The 20,266-nt window shown below is 44.0% G+C and overlaps 1 protein-coding gene across 1 annotated transcript in view; it reads left to right on the top strand.

The window, feature by feature from the left end:
• The first annotated feature begins 1,470 nt into the window (after positions 1-1,470).
• MVP (major vault protein) overlaps positions 1,471-20,266 on the top strand; it is a 42,155-nt gene continuing 23,359 nt past the window's right edge. The window contains 1 exon segment of the mRNA XM_056536709.1: positions 1,471-1,534. Coding sequence (XP_056392684.1) covers positions 1,486-1,534 — 49 coding nt within the window. The 5' untranslated portion in view covers positions 1,471-1,485.

The raw sequence follows: 20,266 nt of genomic DNA, 5'->3' as shown, positions 1-20,266 counted from the left end.
CAGATTTGTAAATTACTTCTATCAAAAAATCTTAATCCTTCCAGTACTTATCAGCTGCTGTATGCTCCACAGGAAGTTGAGTTCTTTCCAGTCTGACTACAGTGCTCCCGGCTGACACCTCTGTCCGTGTCAGGAACTGTTCAGAGCAGGAACAAATCCCCATAGAAAACCTCTCCTGCTCTGGACAGTTCCTGACATGGACAGAGGTGTCAGCAGAGAGCACTGTGGTCAGACTGGAAAGAACTCAACTTCAGCAGCTGATAAGTACTGGAAGGATTATTTTTTAATAGCAGTAATTTACAATTACGCTCTACAACACTAAGGTACTACAAGTCCCAGCATAAACTAGTAATTCACAGAATCCTGAGAAGCTTATTCCTAGCATATAACCAAGTGATGCACATGCAGTGGGGACTACAAGTTCCAGCATGACCCGGTAAAGAAGGTACAAATCCCCACGTAACCATGATATAAATATACAGTAAAGCACTGAGGAACTACAAGCCCCAGCATAACTATAAATAAACTAGCAATGAATACACAGCGGCGTGCGGAGACAGGAACTCTTGGCATATAACAGAGTGATACATATATATATTGGGGCACTTAAAGGGGTACTCCGGTGCTTACACATCTTATCCCCTATCCAAAGGACAGGGGATAAGATGCCTTATTGCGGAAGTCCCGCCGCTGGGGACCCCCGGGATCTTGCACGCGGCCCCCTGTTTGTAATCAGTACCCCGGAGCGTGATCGCTCCGGGTCTGATTACCGGCGAGCACAGGGGCGACGGCGTGTGACATCATACCTCCGCCCCCGTGTGACATCATGCTCCGCCCCCGTGTGACGTCACGCTCCGCCCCTCAATGCAAGCCTATGGGAGGGGGTGTGCAAGATCCTGGGGGTCCCCAGCGGCGGGACTCCCGCCATCAGGAATCTTATCCCTTATCCTTTGGATAGCGAATAAGATGTCTAAGCACCGGAGTACCCCTTTAAGTACTACAGGTCCCAGCATAACCTAGTCAAGAATAATGACACTATGGTACAACATAACCATATTATAAATATAAGCTGAAGTACTGAGGAACTACAACCCCCAGCATGCCCGGACATCCTGTGTTTTGCAACCATGGTGCCTCCAGCTGTTGCAAAATTACAACTCCCAGCATGCCCGGACAGCCTTAGTGTTTTGCAACCAGTGTGTCTCCAGCTGTTGCAAAACTACAACTGCCAGCATGCTGGGAGTTGTAGTTTTGTAACAGCTGGAGGCACACTTGTTGCGAAGCCTCTCCCTCCATCGTTAAATTATTAAAGCGTCTGAAAACAATGTTCTTTATAAAAAGAATTTTGAATAAATCTTATCCTTTAATAATCCCTCATACCGTGTGGACATGAAACAAAAAGGTCCAAAGGGTGTGAAGTAGTACCCCCAGGTCTACATTAGGGGGCAGCACTGTCCTATACAGCACTGACACATTTCCGGGAATATGTTGGGAGGAAATTCATTCTGTACAAGAAGCCGAATCAGAGAGAGAGGTGAGTGCTGCTCCGTAATGTATATACTGAGGGAGACTGTATCACACATGATAGGATTAGATACATCCACCCAGCAGACTGTATCACACATGATAGGCTTAGATACAGCAGCTCAGCAGACAGTATCACACATGATAGGCTTAGATACAGCAGCTCAGCAGACTGTATCACACATGATAGGCTTAGATACATCCACCCAGCAGACTGTATCACACATGATAGGCGTAGATACATCCACCCAGCAGACTGTATCACACATGATAGGCTTAGATACAGCAGCTCAGCAGACAGTATCACACATGAAAGGATTAGATACATCCACCCAGCAGACTGTATCACACATGATAGGCTTAGATACATCCACCCAGCAGACTGTATCACACATGATAGGATTAGATACATCCACCCAGCAGACTGTATCACACATGATAGGATTAGATACAGCAGCTCAGCAGACAGTATCACACATGATAGGCTTAGATACAGCTCCTCAGTAAACAGTATCACACATGGTAGGCTTAGATACAGCAGCTCAGCAAACAGTATCACACATGATAGGCTTAGAGACAGCAGCTCAGCAGACAGAATTACACATGATAGGCTTAGATACAGCAGCTCAGCAGACAGTATCACACATGATAGGCTTAGATACATCAGCTCAGCAGACAGTATCACACATGACAGGCTTAGATACAGCAGCTCAGCAGACAGTATTACACATGATAGATTTAAAAACAACAGCTCAGCAGACAGTATCACACATGATAGGATTAGATACAGCAGCTCAGCAGACAGTATCACACGATAGGCTTAGATACAGCAGCTCAGCAGACAGTATCACACATGATAGGATTAGATACAGCAGCTCAGCAGACAGTATCACACATGATAGGCTTAGATACATCCACTCAGCAGACAGTATCACACATGATAGGCTTAGATATAGCAGTTCAGCAGACAGGAACTACAAGCCCATGATTTAGATACAGGTTGAGCAGACAGTATCACACATGCCCGGCTTAGATACAGCAGCGGAGGTGATATTTCTGTACTCTGTTTTAAGAATATGCGGATCCAGAGTGCGGAGTCTCATTCATTATCACCGAGAATTAGTGTTGAGCGCGAATATTGAAAATGCTAATTTTTACCGTGAATATCAGCACTTCGCGATTTTGCGAATATTTATAATATAATGATATATATTCGTAATGCCGGATATTCTTTTTTTCATTTTTTCTTCCAAATATGCAAATATTCGCGAATATCAACACTTCCAGTCAGAGGACACTGATCCCGCCCCCCTCTTAGGTGACAGATATAATTGCGCACTATGCGAATTTCATGTTTGCATGGAAAAAATAAAAACAACGAACATCGCGAATATGCGAATTTCACAAATATAGGACCAATATTTGTCCATGTATTCGCCAAATATCGAGAATTTGAATATGGCCCCCGCCGCTCACCCCTCCTGAGCATACGGCTGCTGCGCCCTCGTGCACCTGGCTGGACACAAATCTTTCTTTATTCCGATATTTCTATACGACTCTATTGGCCGTCCGGGCATGCTGGGAGTTGTAGTTTTGCCACATCTGTAGGTCCACAGTTTGGAGCGCACTGTTGTCTCATCTCCTGGAGGCGGGGCCGGGCTCTGATTGGCTGCTGCGGTGCTTTATCCGTCCCGTAGCCCTCGCACCTGTCCAGGTGATCGCCGACAGTCTCCAGGTAAGGACTTCGCTCCCGTCTCTTCTCTTTTAAAGTAGATTTCGCTGCAGCCGTGATAATAATGGTGATGATTCTATATGAGGCGCGGTTGGCGTTCAGTGGGGTCACGGGGTGTCACCAGCTCGTGCGGACGGGCAAGCTGCACCTGGTCCTCACCCACCTGCGGACTGCAATCGAAGGGTTAATGACTTACCTATGCAAATACAGTATAGAGATCAGGTATAATGGCGCGGGGGATGGTAACTATAGCGTGTGACACACCTGGGGCTTAGCAACCGGAGGTGACAGCGTAAACATGACACTGCACACGGCTGAGGATCTGTTACAATGTATCAGTCAGTAGTTTATTGTTGGGCGCTGCCGTCAGTGCCGATTGCCCTCCAGACACATGAAAGTTCGATTAGGTTACGTTTTTGTCTCCGTTTCCTTTACAGCCCGTATGATTGTGCTGTGCGGAAAAACACGGTCAACCGCAGTACTGCATACGCCCAAAAAAATGTCATAAATTTAAAAAACGGATCCATTACGGTGGTCAGTTTTGTTTTTGTTTTGTTTTAAATATTGTAAATCAATAGGCAATGGATTACGGCGTAAGGCGTCCATTTTATTTCTATAAAACGTATACGTTAAACGGGCAGCGATAACGCGGTGTGAACGCGCTCTTAGAATGGCCAAAAGGTAAACAGTCTCTGTTGCCCCTAGCAACCAATGGCAGCGCAGCTCATAGCTTTTCATGTGCAGGCTGTGAAATGAAAGCTGCTCTGTGATTGGTTGCTAGGGCAAGAGCCATCGCCGTGGAGACCAGAACCAGGCTGAGGCCTTATACCTGTGTTCTATGACCTGTGGCAAAACTACAACTCCCATAGTGACCTATGGTTGTTGGCCATGCTGGGAGTTGTAGTTTTGCAATACCTGGGGAGTCACAGGTTGGTCAACACTGCGCCCATTGTTTCAGTGGTCTCCAAACTGAGGCCCTCCAGGTGTTGCAAAACTACAACTCCCAGTATGCCTGGACAGCCAACGGCTGTCCGGGCATGCTGGGAGTTGAAGTTTTGCAAAAGGGAAGCCTTGATTTACCTTTCATGATCAGTGTGGATCCTCCTCTTTTTCCCTGCTGCACCCGGCGTTTGTTTAGAGCAGTGGTCTCCAACCTGCGGACCTCCAGATGTTGCAAAACTACAACTCCCAGCATTGGCTGTCCGGGGCATGCTGGGAGTTGAAGTTTTGCAAAAGGGAAGCCTTAATTTACCTTTCATGATCAGTGTGGATCCTCTGGAAGAGGCAGACAAGTGTTTGGCTGTCCGGGCATGCTGGGAGTTGAAGTTTTGCAAAAGGGAAGCCTTGATTTACCTTTCATGATCAGTGTGGATCCTCCTCAATTTCCCTGCTGCACCCGGCGTTTGTTTAGAGCAGTGGTCTCCAACCTGCGGACCTCCAGATGTTGCAAAACTACAACTCCCAGCATGCCCGGACAGCCAACGGCTGTCCGGGCATGCTGGGAGTTGAAGTTTTGCAAAAGGGAAGCTTTGATTTACCTTTCATGATCAGTGTGGATCCTCTGGAAGAGGCAGACAAGTGTTTGGCTGTCCGGGCATGCTTGGAGTTGTAGTTTTGCAACACCTGGAGGGCCGCAGTAGGAGAACTATTTTTGTCCACCTTTTATGTTGTGTGGCCGTAACCTATACAAGTGCCGGGCGTTTGATAAATTTTGCGCAGACACGCATTTTCCTGACATTTCACTTTAGTGCGCCATTTTTAATGGTTTACTCCTTACTTTTGATCACTTTGAGCGAAAGTTTGCAACTTTTTTTTTTTTATTTCAACTGTAAATTTTTATTAAAGTTTTTCAATACAGAAATAAAGCGACACGGAACAGGTTCTTATACAAAACTAGGGTCAGAAATCGGCACCGGGAAAAAAACCAAAGCATTAAAGGGGTACTCCTCCCCTAGACATCTTATCCCCTATCCAAAGGATAGGGGATAAGATGTCAGATCGCCGTGGTCCCGCTGCTGGGGACCCCCGGGGATCGCTTCTGCACGTAATGACGGGCAATACAGGGGCCGGAGCATCGTTACGTCACGGCTCCGCCCCTCGTGACGTCACGGCCCGCCCCCTTCAATACAAGTCTATGGGAAGGGGTGTGGCGGTCGTCACGCCCCCTGCCATAGACTTGCATTAAGGGGGCGGAGCCATGACGCTCTGTGCAGTAATGATGGCGGGGTGCCGCACCGGCGATCCCCGGGGTCCCCAGCAGCGGGACCGCGGCGATCTAACATCTTATCCCCTATCCTTTGGATGGGGGATAAGATGCCAGGGGCGGAGTACCCCTTTAAAAAAGATGACTGAGCAAGTAACTGCGCAAATGCCACACAAATAATTCTCAGTTACCAATACGTCACCTTGGTAGGACCCTAAAAGGCCTGAAGGGCGGTACCAGAAATAAAGTAAGAGAATTAACCCCTTAAGGACTCAACGTTTTTCAGTTTTTGCCCTTTTACACCGTTTCTACGTAGTACATATTTCGGTAAAAATGACACCTTATCATTATTCTGTAGGTCCATACGATTATAATGATAACCTACTTATATAGGTGATTTTGTCGGACTTCTGGAAAAAATCATAACTACATGCAGGAAAATTTATACGTTTGAAATTGTCATCTTCTGACCCCTATAACTTTTTAATTTTTCTGCAAACGGGTTAGTTTGAGGGCTGATTTTTTGCACCGTGACCTGAAGTTTTTAGCGGTACTATTTTTGTTTTGATCTGACTTTTTGATCACTTTTTATTCATTTTATATGGTATAAAAGTGACCAAAAATACGCTATTTTGGACTTTGGAAATTTTTTTACGTATACGTCATTGACCGTGCGGTTTAATTAATGATATATTTTTATAGATCGGACATATACCACATATGTATATTTTTATTTTTATTACACTGCTATAACACTGCAAAAAACAAAGTGTTAATAAATGTGATTTAACCCCTAATAAAAGTTTGAATCCCCTCCCTTTTCCATAAAAAAAAAAAAAGTTATAACACTACACGCACTGATCTTTTACATTGATCTTTGTTATCCCATAGGGGGCTATAACACTGCACACACTGATCTTTTACATTGATCTTTGTTATCCCATAGGGGGCTATAACACTGCACACACTGATCATTGTTATCCCATAGGGGGCTATAACACTGCACACACTGATCTTTTACATTGATCTTTGTTATCCCATAGGGGGCTATAACACTGCACACACTGATCATTGTTATCCCATAGGGGGCTATAACACTGCACACACTGATCTTTACACTGATCACTGGCGTGTATTAACGCGCAATTGATCAGTGTTCTCGGCGCTTGTCTGTTCCCGTCTGGATCTCAGGCACGGAGCAGTCATTCGCCGATCGGACACCGGGGAGGCAGGTAGGGATCCTCCCGGTGTCCTGAAAGCTGTTTTCGGGAATGCCGCGATTTCATCGAACAGCCCAACTGAGTTGCCAGGATACTTTCAGTTTCACTTCAGACGCGGCGGTCAGCTTTGATCGCCACGTCTGAAGGGTTAATACAGGGCATCACCGCGATCGGTGTTGTCCTGTATTAGCCGCGGGTCCCGGCCGTTGATGGCCGACTGGACCGACCCAATATCACGCAGGGTTACCGCATGACCGTGCGTTAAATCACGGGAGTCGGCCCAGTACGTAAATATACATCCTGCGTCGTTAAGGGGGTACCCCGGTGGAAAACATTTTTTAGGTCTTTATAAGTCAACTGGTACCAGAAAGTTAAACAGATTTGTAAATGACTTCTATGAAAAAATCTTTACCCTTCCAGTACTTTTTAGCAGCTGTATGCTACAGAGAAAATTCTTTTCTTTTGTCCTGTCCACTGTGCTCTCTGCTGACACCTCTGTCCGTGTCAGGAACTGTCCAGAGCAGCGTAGGTTTGCTATGAAAAGTACTGGAAGGGTAAAGATTTTTTTATAGAAATAATTTACAGATCGGTTTAACTTTCTGGCACCAGTTGACTTATAAAGACCTAAAAAAAAAAAAATATATATATATATATATTTTCCACCGGAGTACCCCTTTAACCCCTTAAGGACGCAGGACGTAAATGTACGTCCTGGTGAGGTGGTACTTAACGCACCAGGACGTACATTTACGTCCTAAGCATAACCGCGGGCATCGGAGCGATGCCCGTGTCATGCGCGGCTGATCCCGGCTGCTGATCGTAGCCAGGGACCCGCCGGCAATGGCCGACGCCCGCGATCTCGCGGGCGTCCGCCATTAACCCCTCAGGTGCCGGGATCAATACAGATCCCGGCATCTGCGGGAGTTCGCGATTAAAATGAACGATCGGATCGCCCGCAGCGCTGCTGCGGGGATCCGATCATTCATAACGCCGCACGGAGGTCCCCTCACCTTCCTCCGTGCAGCTCCCGGCGTCTCCTGCTCTGGTCTGTGATCGAGCAGACCAGAGCAGGAGATGACCGATAACACTGATCTGTTCTATGTCCTATACATAGAACAGATCAGTATTAGCAATCATGGTATTGCTATGAATAGTCCCCTATGGGGACTATTCAAGTGTAAAAAAAAATTTAAAAAAATGTAAAAGTAAAAGTAAAAAAAAAGTGAAAAATCCCCTCCCCCAATAAAAAAGTAAAACGTCCGTTTTTTCCTATTTTACCCCCAAAAAGCGTAAAAAACATTTTTTATAGACATATTTGGTATCCCCGCGTGCGTAAATGTCCGAACTATTAAAATAAAATGTTAATGATCCCGTACGGTGAACGGCGTGAACGAAAAAAAATTAAAAAAGTCCAAAATTCCTACTTTTTTAATACATTTTATTAAAAAAAAATTATAAAAAATGTATTAAAAGTTTTTTATATACAAATGTGGTATCAAAAAAAAGTACAGATCATGGCGCAAAAAATGAGCCCCCATACCGCCGCTTATACGGAAAAATAAAAAAGTTATAGGTCATCAAAATAAAGGGATTATAAACGTACTAATTTGGTTAAAAAGTTTGTAATTTTTTTTAAGCGCAACAATAATATAAAAGTATGTAATAATGGGTATCATTTTAATCGTATTGACCCTCAGAATAAAGAACACGTAATTTTTACCAGAAATTGTACGGCGTGAAAACAAAACCTTCCAAAATTAGCAAAATTGCGTTTTTCGTTTTAATTTCCCCACAAAAATAGTGTTTTTTGGTTGCGCCATACATTTTATGATATAATGAGTGATGTCATTACAAAGGACAACTGGTCGCGCAAAAAACAAGCCCTCATACTAGTCTGTGGATGAAAATATAAAAGAGTTATGATTTTTAGAAGGCGAGGAGGAAAAAATGAAAACGTAAAAATTAAATTGTCTGAGTCCTTAAGGCCAAAATGGGCTGAGTCCTTAAGGGGTTAAGGAGGTTGTCTGTCTGAGAACCGATCCCAGAGCTCCCAAACAGAAAGGAAGAGAGGTAAGGAATTATTAAGGGCAGCATGGTGGCTCAGTGGTTAGCACTGCTGCCTTGCAGCGCTGGGGACTTGGGTTCAAATCCCACTAAGGACAACAATAAATAAAGTGGTATTATTATTATTATTATAATAATGTCAGCAGTGAGAACTGTGCTCGTGATGTCATCAGAGAGCATTTCAAAATGAAAAGAATTTCCTCTGCAGTATTAAGCAGCTAATAAGTACAGGAAGGATTAAGATTTTTTAATAGAAGTAATTTACAAATATGTTTAACCTTCTGCCACCAGTTGATTTAAAAGAAAAATGGTTTTCACCGGAGTACCCCTTTAAGTTCTCAAAGGACAGCAGTGTGCGGGAGAGAGGGTCCACTATATCAGCCCAACAAAAGAGCCCCCCCCTACCCCCCCCCCCCATTCCCGAACCATACAGGAAGGGAGGCTAAAAGTTTGCAACTTTTTTTTTTTTTACACACATTAAAAAGCTAAGCCATGACTATTTACGACCTTTTGACCCATTGTGCAAAAAATAAATAAAAAAAATAAAAATAAAAATTTGCGAGTTGTTTGGAAAAGTCGTAATTGATGAATCACCGACCACTGCAGGAACCGCGCCGCGTTACATTCAAGATGTTTTCTTGAATGGGTCTAAAAGTGCATTGTGCCGAAAAAATACAAAAAAAACCAAAAAAACTATTGTGACTTTATACCGGCAAAAACCAATGTAAATTCAATGATAAATTTACCCTTCAACCCATATTTTAAATTTTTTTTTTTTATCTCATGTTGAGGCAAAAATTCGTCATTTTCTGCCTCAAAATACATTTTACGATCTCTTTTTAAGTAAGTCCCATTGATTTCAGTGGGAAAACTTTGACTTCACATTACACACATATATAAATATCATTTTTATTTTTTTTTTTTGCATAGTATGAAGGTGACTTTTACACAAGCATTTTGGCTCAGAAAAATACACTTTTTTTTTTTTCATTTTTGTTTTTTGTTCATTTTTTTTTTTGCTATTTTCTGCACATTTTTATTTATGGAGCATTTATAGAGGCATTTTATGTAATCGTTTTCAAGCGTTTATGCACAAAAAAACGTATCAAGAATGCAAAAAGAAAAAAAAAATTTTTTGCTTTTTTTTTTTTTTTTTTTGGGCTTAAAACTGAAATATTATGGCTAAAATAAATACTGTGCACTTTTTTGGTTATGCCCTGTAAAAATTGCAACCGTAAACAAAAAAACAAAACAAAAAATAGCGTGTAAACTGTCCGGTGTTTTCCAGTGAATTCAAAAGTTTAAAAAAAACAAAAAAACATACAGAAGCGAAACAAACAAATCTGGAAAGTCTCCACAAAACTAGGTGCGAACATTCCAGCTGTGGACGGCATTTGGCATTTTAGGTGCCTGTAAATAGTTCAAAACACTTAACAAAGAAAAGACCGGATAAACGTAAAACGCCCCAAATGTCAAATACATTTTTTTTTTTAAATATTCTGTGAGGGAAGGGTCACATGTGTCTCTGATAGGCTCAGATACAGCAGCTCAGCAGACAGTATCACACATGATAGGCTTAGATACAGCAGCTCAGCTGACAGTATCACACATGATAGGCTCAGATACAGCAGCTCAGCAGACAGTATCACACATGAACGGCTTAGATACAGCAGCTCAGCAGACAGTATCACACATGATAGGCTCAGATACAGCAGCTCAGCAGACAGTATCACACATGATAGGCTTAGATACAGCAGCTCAGCAGACAGTATCACACATGAACGGCTTAGATACAGCAGCTCAGCAGACAGTATCACACATGATAGGCTCAGATACAGCAGCTCAGCAGACAGTATCACACATGATAGGCTTAGATACAGCAGCTCAGCAGACAGTATCACACATGATAGGCTCAGATACAGCAGCTCAGCAGACAGTATCACACATGATAGGCTTAGATACAGCAGCTCAGCAGACAGTATCACACATAATAGGCTTAGATACAGCAGCTCAGCAGACAGTATCACACAGACAGGCTTAGATACAGCAGCTCAGCTGACAGTATCACACATAATAGGCTTAGATACAGCAGCTCAGCAGACAGTATCACACATGACAGGCTTAGATACAGCAGCTCAGCTGACAGTATCACACATAATAGGCTTAGATACAGCAGCTCAGCAGACAGTATCACACATAATAGGCTTAGATACAGCAGCTCAGCAGACAGTATCACACATGACAGGCTTAGATACAGCAGCTCAGCTGACAGAATCACACATGATAGGCTTAGATACAGCAGCTCAGCTGACAGTATCACACATGATAGGCTCAGATACAGCAGCTCAGCTGACAGTATCACACATGATAGGCTTAGATACAGCAGCTCAGCTGACAGTATCACACATGATAGGCTTAGATACAGCAGCTCAGCAGACAGTATCACACATGACAGGCTTAGATACAGCAGCTCAGCTGACAGTATCACACATGATATGCTTAGATACAGCAGCTCAGCTGACAGTATCACACATGATAGGCTCAGATACAGTAGCTCAGCTGACAGTATCACACATGACAGGCTTAGATACAGCAGCTCAGCTGACAGTATCACACATGATAGGCTCAGATACAGCAGCTCAGCAGACAGTATCACACATGATAGGATTAGATACAGCAGCTCAGCAGACAGTATCACACATGATAGGATTAGATACAGCAGCTCAGCAGACAGTATCACACATGAAACCCCAAAAAACCCATTCCCTGAACGGACCCTAAAATCCCGACCAAAAACGTAAAAAGGAAAAAAAACTGCATCATATGACGCCAGGGACTTGAACATCAACCTAAACAAAAATACAAAAAAAACTATGGTCAGAATTAGAGATGAGCGAACTTACAGTAAATTCGATTCGTCACGAACTTCTCGGCTCGGCAGTTGATGACTTTTCCTGCATAAATGAGTTCAGCTTTCCGGTGCTCCCGTGGGCTGGAAAAGGTGGATACAGTCCTAGGAAAGAGTCTCCAGCCACCGGAGCACCGGAAAGCTGAACTAATTTATGCAGGAAAAGTCATCAACTGCCGAGCCGAGAAGTTTGTGACGAATCGAATTTACTGTAAGTTCGCTCATCTCTAGTCAGGACGTGCGAACATACGTCAGCCCCTCCCCCATTAACTAGAGCGGCCGCCACCCGACCACGGCGACATCCTGTCCTGGATGGTGACTGCCGAAAAACCATGCAAACGTTTCTTCTGCTCCTTAAGGGGTTAATGCATATACATTATTTACGGGAATCGCGTATATGACCCCCCCAGTTATATCACATATATGACCCCCCAGTTATATCACATATATGACCCCCCAGTTATATCACATATATGACCCCCCAGTTATATCACATATATGACCCCCCAGTTATATCACATATATGACCCCCCAGTTATATCACATATATGACCCCCCTAGTTATATCACATATATGACCCCCCAGTTATATCACATATATGACCCCCCCCAGTTATATCACATATATGACCCCCCCCAGTTATATCACATATATGACCCCCCCAGTTATATCACATATATGACCCCCCAGTTATATCACATATATGACCCCCCAGTTATATCACATATATGACCCCCCAGTTATATCACATATATGACCCCCCAGTTATATCACATATATGACCCCCCCAGTTATATCACATATATGACCCCCCCAGTTATATCACATATATGACCCCCCAGTTATATCACATATATGACCCCCCAGTTATATCACATATATGACCCCCCAGTTATATCACATATATGACCCCCCCCAGTTATATCACATATATGACCCCCCCCAGTTATATCACATATATGACCCCCCAGTTATATCACATATATGACCCCCCCCCAGTTATATCACATATATGACCCCCCCAGTTATATCACATATATGACCCCCCAGTTATATCACATATATGACCCCCCAGTTATATCACATATATGACCCCCCCCAGTTATATCACATATATGACCCCCCCCCAGTTATATCACATATATGACCCCCCAGTTATATCACATATATGACCCCCCCCCCAGTTATATCACATATATGACCCCCCCAGTTATATCACATGTATGACCCCCCCAGTTATATCACATATATGACCCCCCCAGTTATATCACATATATGACCCCCCCCAGTTATATCACATATATGACCCCCCCCAGTTATATCACATATATGACCCCCCCAGTTATATCACATATATGACCCCCCCAGTTATATCACATATATGACCCCCCCAGTTATATCACATATATGACCCCCCCCCAGTTATATCACATATATGACCCCCCCCAGTTATATCACATATATGACCCCCCCCAGTTATATCACATATATGACCCCCCCAGTTATATCACATATATGACCCCCCCAGTTATATCACATATATGACCCCCCCCGTTATATCACATATATAACCCTCCCCAGTTATATCACATATATGACCCCCCAGTTATATCACATATATGACCCCCCCCCCCAGTTATATCACATATATGACCCCCCCAGTTATATCACATATATGACCCCCCCCCAGTTATATCACATATATGACCCCCCCCAGTTATATCACATATATGACCCCCCCAGTTATATCACATATATGACCCCCCCAGTTATATCACATATATGACCCCCCAGTTATATCACATATATGACCCCCCCCAGTTATATCACATATATGACCCCCCCCAGTTATATCACATATATGACCCCCCCAGTTATATCACATATATGACCCCCCCAGTTATATCACATATATGACCCCCCCAGTTATATCACATATATGACCCCCCAGTTATATCACATATATGACCCCCCCCCCAGTTATATCACATATATGACCCCCCCCCAGTTATATCACATATATGACCCCCCCAGTTATATCACATATATGACCCCCCAGTTATATCACATATATGACCCCCCAGTTATATCACATATATGACCCCCCCAGTTATATCACATATATGACCCCCCCCCAGTTATATCACATATATGACCCCCCCCCAGTTATATCACATATATGACCCCCCCAGTTATATCACATATATGACCCCCCAGTTATATCACATATATGACCCCCCAGTTATATCACAAATATGACCCCCCCAGTTATATCACATATATGACCCCCCCAGTTATATCACATATATGACCCCCCCAGTTATATCACATATATGACCCCCCCAGTTATATCACATATATGACCCCCCCAGTTATATCACATATATGACCCCCCCAGTTATATCACATATATGACCCCCCCAGTTATATCACATATATGACCCCCCCAGTTATATCACATATATGACCCCCCCAGTTATATCACATATATGACCCCCCCCAGTTATATCACATATATGACCCCCCCAGTTATATCACATATATGACCCCCCCAGTTATATCACATATATGACCCCCCCAGTTATATCACATATATGACCCCCCCAGTTATATCACATATATGACCCCCCAGTTATATCACATATATGACCCCCCCAGTTATATCACATATATGACCCCCCCAGTTATATCACATATATGACCCCCCCAGTTATATCACATATATGACCCCCCCAGTTATATCACATATATGACCCCCCCCAGTTATATCACATATATGACCCCCCAGTTATATCACATATATGACCCCCCCCCAGTTATATCACATATATGACCCCCCAGTTATATCACATATATGACCCCCCCAGTTATATCACATATATGACCCCCCCCAGTTATATCACATATATGACCCCCCCAGTTATATCACATATATGACCCCCCAGTTATATCACATATATGACCCCCCAGTTATATCACATATATGACCCCCCCCCCCAGTTATATCACATATATGACCCCCCCCAGTTATATCACATATATGACCCCCCCCCCCAGTTATATCACATATATGACCCCCCCAGTTATATCACATATATGACCCCCCCAGTTATATCACATATATGACCCCCCCAGTTATATCACATATATGACCCCCCAGTTATATCACATATATGACCCCCCCCAGTTATATCACATATATGACCCCCCCCAGTTATATCACATATATGACCCCCCCCAGTTATATCACATATATGACCCCCCCCCGTTATATCACATATATAACCCTCCCCAGTTATATCACATATATGACCCCCCAGTTATATCACATATATGACCCCCCCCCCAGTTATATCACATATATGACCCCCCCCAGTTATATCACATATATGACCCCCCCCCCAGTTATATCACATATATGACCCCCCCAGTTATATCACATATATGACCCCCCCAGTTATATCACATATATGACCCCCCAGTTATATCACATATATGACCCCCCAGTTATATCACATATATGACCCCCCCCAGTTATATCACATATATGACCCCCCCCAGTTATATCACATATATGACCCCCCCAGTTATATCACATATATGACCCCCCCAGTTATATCACATATATGACCCCCCAGTTATCACATATATGACCCCCCCCCAGTTATATCACATATATGACCCCCCCCCAGTTATATCACATATATGACCCCCCCAGTTATATCACATATATGACCCCCCCAGTTATATCACATATATGACCCCCCAGTTATATCACATATATGACCCCCCCCAGTTATATCACATATATGACCCCCCCCCAGTTATATCACATATATGACCCCCCAGTTATATCACATATATGACCCCCCCCAGTTATATCACATATATGACCCCCCCAGTTATATCACATATATGACCCCCCCAGTTATATCACATATATGACCCCCCCAGTTATATCACATATATGACCCCCAGTTATATCACATATATGACCCCCCAGTTATATCACAAATATGACCCCCCCAGTTATATCACATATATGACCCCCCCAGTTATATCACATATATGACCCCCCCAGTTATATCACATATATGACCCCCCCAGTTATATCACATATATGACCCCCCCAGTTATATCACATATATGACCCCCCCAGTTATATCACATATATGACCCCCCCCAGTTATATCACATATATGACCCCCCCAGTTATATCACATATATGACCCCCCCCAGTTATATCACATATATGACCCCCCCCCAGTTATATCACATATATGACCCCCCCAGTTATATCACATATATGACCCCCCAGTTATATCACATATATGACCCCCCAGTTATATCACATATATGACCCCCCCAGTTATATCACATATATGACCCCCCCAGTTATATCACATATATGACCCCCCCAGTTAAATCACATATATGACCCCCCCAATTATATAACATATATGACCCCCCAGTTATATCACATATGACCCCCCCCAGTTATATCACATATGACCCCCCAGTTATATCACATATATGACCCCCCAATTATATCACATATATGACCCCCCAGTTATATCACATATATGACCCCCCCCCAGTTATATCACATATATGACCCCCCCAGTTATATCACATATATGACCCCCCCAGTTAAATCACATATATGACCCCCCCAATTATATAACATATATGACCCCCCAGTTATATCACATATGACCCCCCCCAGTTATATCACATATGACCCCCCAGTTATATCACATATGACCCCCCAATTATATCACATATATGACCCCCCAGTTATATCACATATATGACCCCCCCCCAGTTATATCACATATATGACCCCCCCAGTTATATCACATATATGACCCCCCCAGTTATATCACATATATGACCCCCCCAGTTATATCACATATATGACCCCCCAGTTATATCACATATATGACCCCCCCAGTTATATCACATATATGACCCCCCAGTTATATCACATATATGACCCCCCCCAGTTATATCACATATATGACCCCCCCAGTTATATCACATATATGACCCCCCCAGTTATATCACATATATGACCCCCCCAGTTAAATCACATATATGACCCCCCCAATTATATAACATATATGACCCCCCAGTTATATCACATATGACCCCCCCCAGTTATATCACATATGACCCCCCAGTTATATCACATATATGACCCCCCAATTATATCACATATATGACCCCCCAGTTATATCACATATATGACCCCCCCCCCAGTTATATCACATATATGACCCCCCCAGTTATATCACATATATGACCCCCCCAGTTATATCACATATATGACCCCCCCAGTTATATCACATATATGACCCCCCAGTTATATCACATATATGACCCCCCCAGTTATATCACATATATGACCCCCCAGTTATATCACATATATGACCCCCCCAGTTATATCACATATATGACCCCCCCAGTTATATCACATATATGACCCCCCAGTTATATCACATATATGACCCCCCCAGTTATATCACATATATGACCCCCCCCCAGTTATATCACGTATATGACCCCCCCCCCATTTATATCACGTACATGGCGCGCCCCTCCCCCAGATCTTCAGTAACGTTCCCCGCATTGTCTCGGAGGGTTGAGTGACCTTTGTCTCTCGCCTAAACCTGAAATGCAGCCGAACCTGCTCCTCCTCACCCGGCGGCTCCGTCAACTCAGTAATCCCCAGAATAACGGAAAAATTGCGCCGCGCCCCTGACCATCCCGCAGTGAACACACACACCGCTGGCACAACATGGTGACACGCCGGCAAGATGTGACTCACCGGTGATTGGGAGACTACAGTTGTAGTTTTGCAACAGCTGGAGGCACCATGTTGGGGAAACACTGACCTAGATGTCATAAAGTCTAGATCGCAAAATCCTCAGTCATCAGAATCGGATGCTGTAATGGCGCAAAACCTTCACCGCACAAAGTATAAAGATGTATGTGAAGGGTTAATGGATCCCAACGTACAAAGGGAGAGATTTATGATTTGCGTGAAAATTTGCGCGGTTTTTCCAGCAGGAAGTGCACATGCAAACTTGCGCTGCCAATGTGTGTGTTTTTTTTTTCCGTTTAGACTTGCGCCGAAATCATAATCTATTTTTGCACTAATTTAACATTTTTTTCCTTTTTCTTGTGCATGTGCTAAGTAGATGCACTGATTGATGTGCGCCGAACTTATCCCTTACGCAAAAATATTTTTTTTTGCACAGATGTACTTCCAGTGACCGACTGGCGTTGGAATAAGTCTGAGCATTTCCCCTTTTTTATTATTTTTTATTTTGCACTATTCGGGGTCATCCAGTCAATTTTCAGTCCAGCAAATTTATGAAAAGATCTGTGCGCAAATTACACATTCGCACAGAAGATTTTGCAATATTTCAGTTACCCCACCCTCCATGTGTCAAATTTAAAAAATTGCGCACATAATATAATTGCGCAAATTTATTCAAATCATGTCCATTGGGCGAAAAGACACGTAACAATGAACGTCGTCCGACATCCTAGGCCGACTAGACGGTGAAGTATACATGCGTGTTTTTTTTGCGCAAAATAATTTTTACAACAATGATAAATGCAACTAATCTTTGCACACTAAGCCAAGCCCCCTCTAAGTGCAAAAAAACAAAAATGAGGAAGCGAGCACACGCTGCAAAAACATTTTTTTTTTAAGTTGCGTAAAAATAATCATTAATAAGTGACACGGCCTTCCAAACAGGAAAACAATTTAAAAATTTTTTAAAATTGCGCAAAAACAATGATAAACAATGCCCTTCTAGGTGTGGGTTTTGTTGCAGATTTTGGAGGGATTATTGCCCGTGACGAGATTCCGCGGTGCGCTCTGATACGCGTTACATGCGCATGAAGGTTTGATGACCCCGCCCCCTCGCATCCTGCTGTGAAGTGCAGAGTCCCAGCGACTGCGGCGGAGGGGAAAACACGCGTCGCTGCCAGAAACTTTAAAAATAGAAGTTTAATCCTTGGTGCGCTGCAGTATTAATGGCTGCTGCACCCGGACGACAACAGTCCGGGCCCCAAGGAGTTAACAAGGAGTGGCTGCTGTCCTCTCGCCTCCCTCCTTCTACTTCCTCCTCTGATCCGCAGCGCTGAGTGAACTGGGAAGGTAACTGGGATATACTGGGGGTCCCCCGGGGGGGACAATGGGGAGCAGGACCTGTTTACATAATGTGAGGGGGTCCTGCGCGGGGTCGCCTCTGCTGCATGCACGAGGTTGTGTGTGTGTCCCACAGGGCTCCAGTGCAGCGATTGGTCGGTGGGATTTTGGGGTTTTCCCCGTACGTTCACATTTATTTCCTGTTTATGTAGTGTTTTATACGTTTTTTGTTTTTTTTTTCATTGTTTTCACCGTTTCTGTACGTTTTATGACTGGAGATCTTTACCGTCCTGATCTTTCCTTTCATGATTCATCATCGTCCTAGATTGGAATTTGTTAAAGTGATCCTCCGGGTATACGGCGCCCGGCGTGAGTCATGTACGGGTCTGATACACACGTGGTGGGGGTCGGTCCACACCCACTGATGGCAATGTATAATCAGCGCTACATTTTGGGAGAGATTTATAAAAACCCGTCCAGATGAAAAGTTGCCGAGTTGCCCATAGCAACCAATCTGATGGCTCCTTTCATTTTTAACAAGGCCTCTGCAAAATGAAAGCAGCGATCTGATTGGTTGCTATGGGCAACTGGGTAACTTTTCCTCTGGACAGGTTTTGATAAATCTCCCCCTTTATGTCCGCCTAATCTAGTGTTTCCCAACCAGGGTGCCTCCAGGTGTTGCAAAACTACAACTCCCAGCATGCCCGGACAGCCGTTGGCTGTCCGGGCATGCTGGGGGTTGTAGTTTTGCAACAGCTGGAGGCACCCTGGTTGGGAAACACTGACCTAATCCTTGTAGATGAGCGAGGAAGGGGTATAGCGGACGCGAACACGATGGCAAATTGCCATGTGTTGAGGTTTAGACTAGTGGTCTCCTGAACTGCCGACCTCCAGGACTGGGAGCTGGAGTCTTGCAACAGCTGGAGGTCGACAGTTTGGAGACCACTGGTCTTTGCAACATCTGAAGGTCCAAAGAAATGGGGACCTCTAGATGTTGCAAAGACCAGTGGCCTCAAAACTACGGCCCTCCAGCTGTTGCAAGATTGGTATTCCTAGTGGACCTCCAGAACTGTGAACCTCAAGATATTACTAAGACCAGTAGTCTCCAAACTGTGTACCTCCAGCTGTTCCAAGATTACAAGTCTCAGTGGACCTTCAGAGCTGTGGACCCCTAGTTCTGGAGGTTCTACGGTTTGGCAGGTCCCTAGTTCTGGAGGTTCCATGGTTTGGGAGGTCACCAGTTCTGGAGGTTCCACGGTTTGGGAGGTCACCAGTTCTGGAGGTTCCACGGTTTGGGAGGTCACCAGTTCTGGAGGTTCCACGGTTTGGGAGGTCACCAGTTCTGGAGGTTCCACGGTTTGGGAGGTCACCAGTTCTGGAGGTTCCACGGTTTGGGAGGTCACCAGTTCTGGAGGTTCCACGGTTTGGGAGGTCTCCAGTTCTGTGAAC

This window comes from Hyla sarda, chromosome 8 (assembly GCF_029499605.1).
Source record: "Hyla sarda isolate aHylSar1 chromosome 8, aHylSar1.hap1, whole genome shotgun sequence".
NCBI lineage: Eukaryota > Metazoa > Chordata > Amphibia > Anura > Hylidae > Hyla > Hyla sarda.
This window is presented reverse-complemented; position numbering and strand designations above follow the sequence as displayed.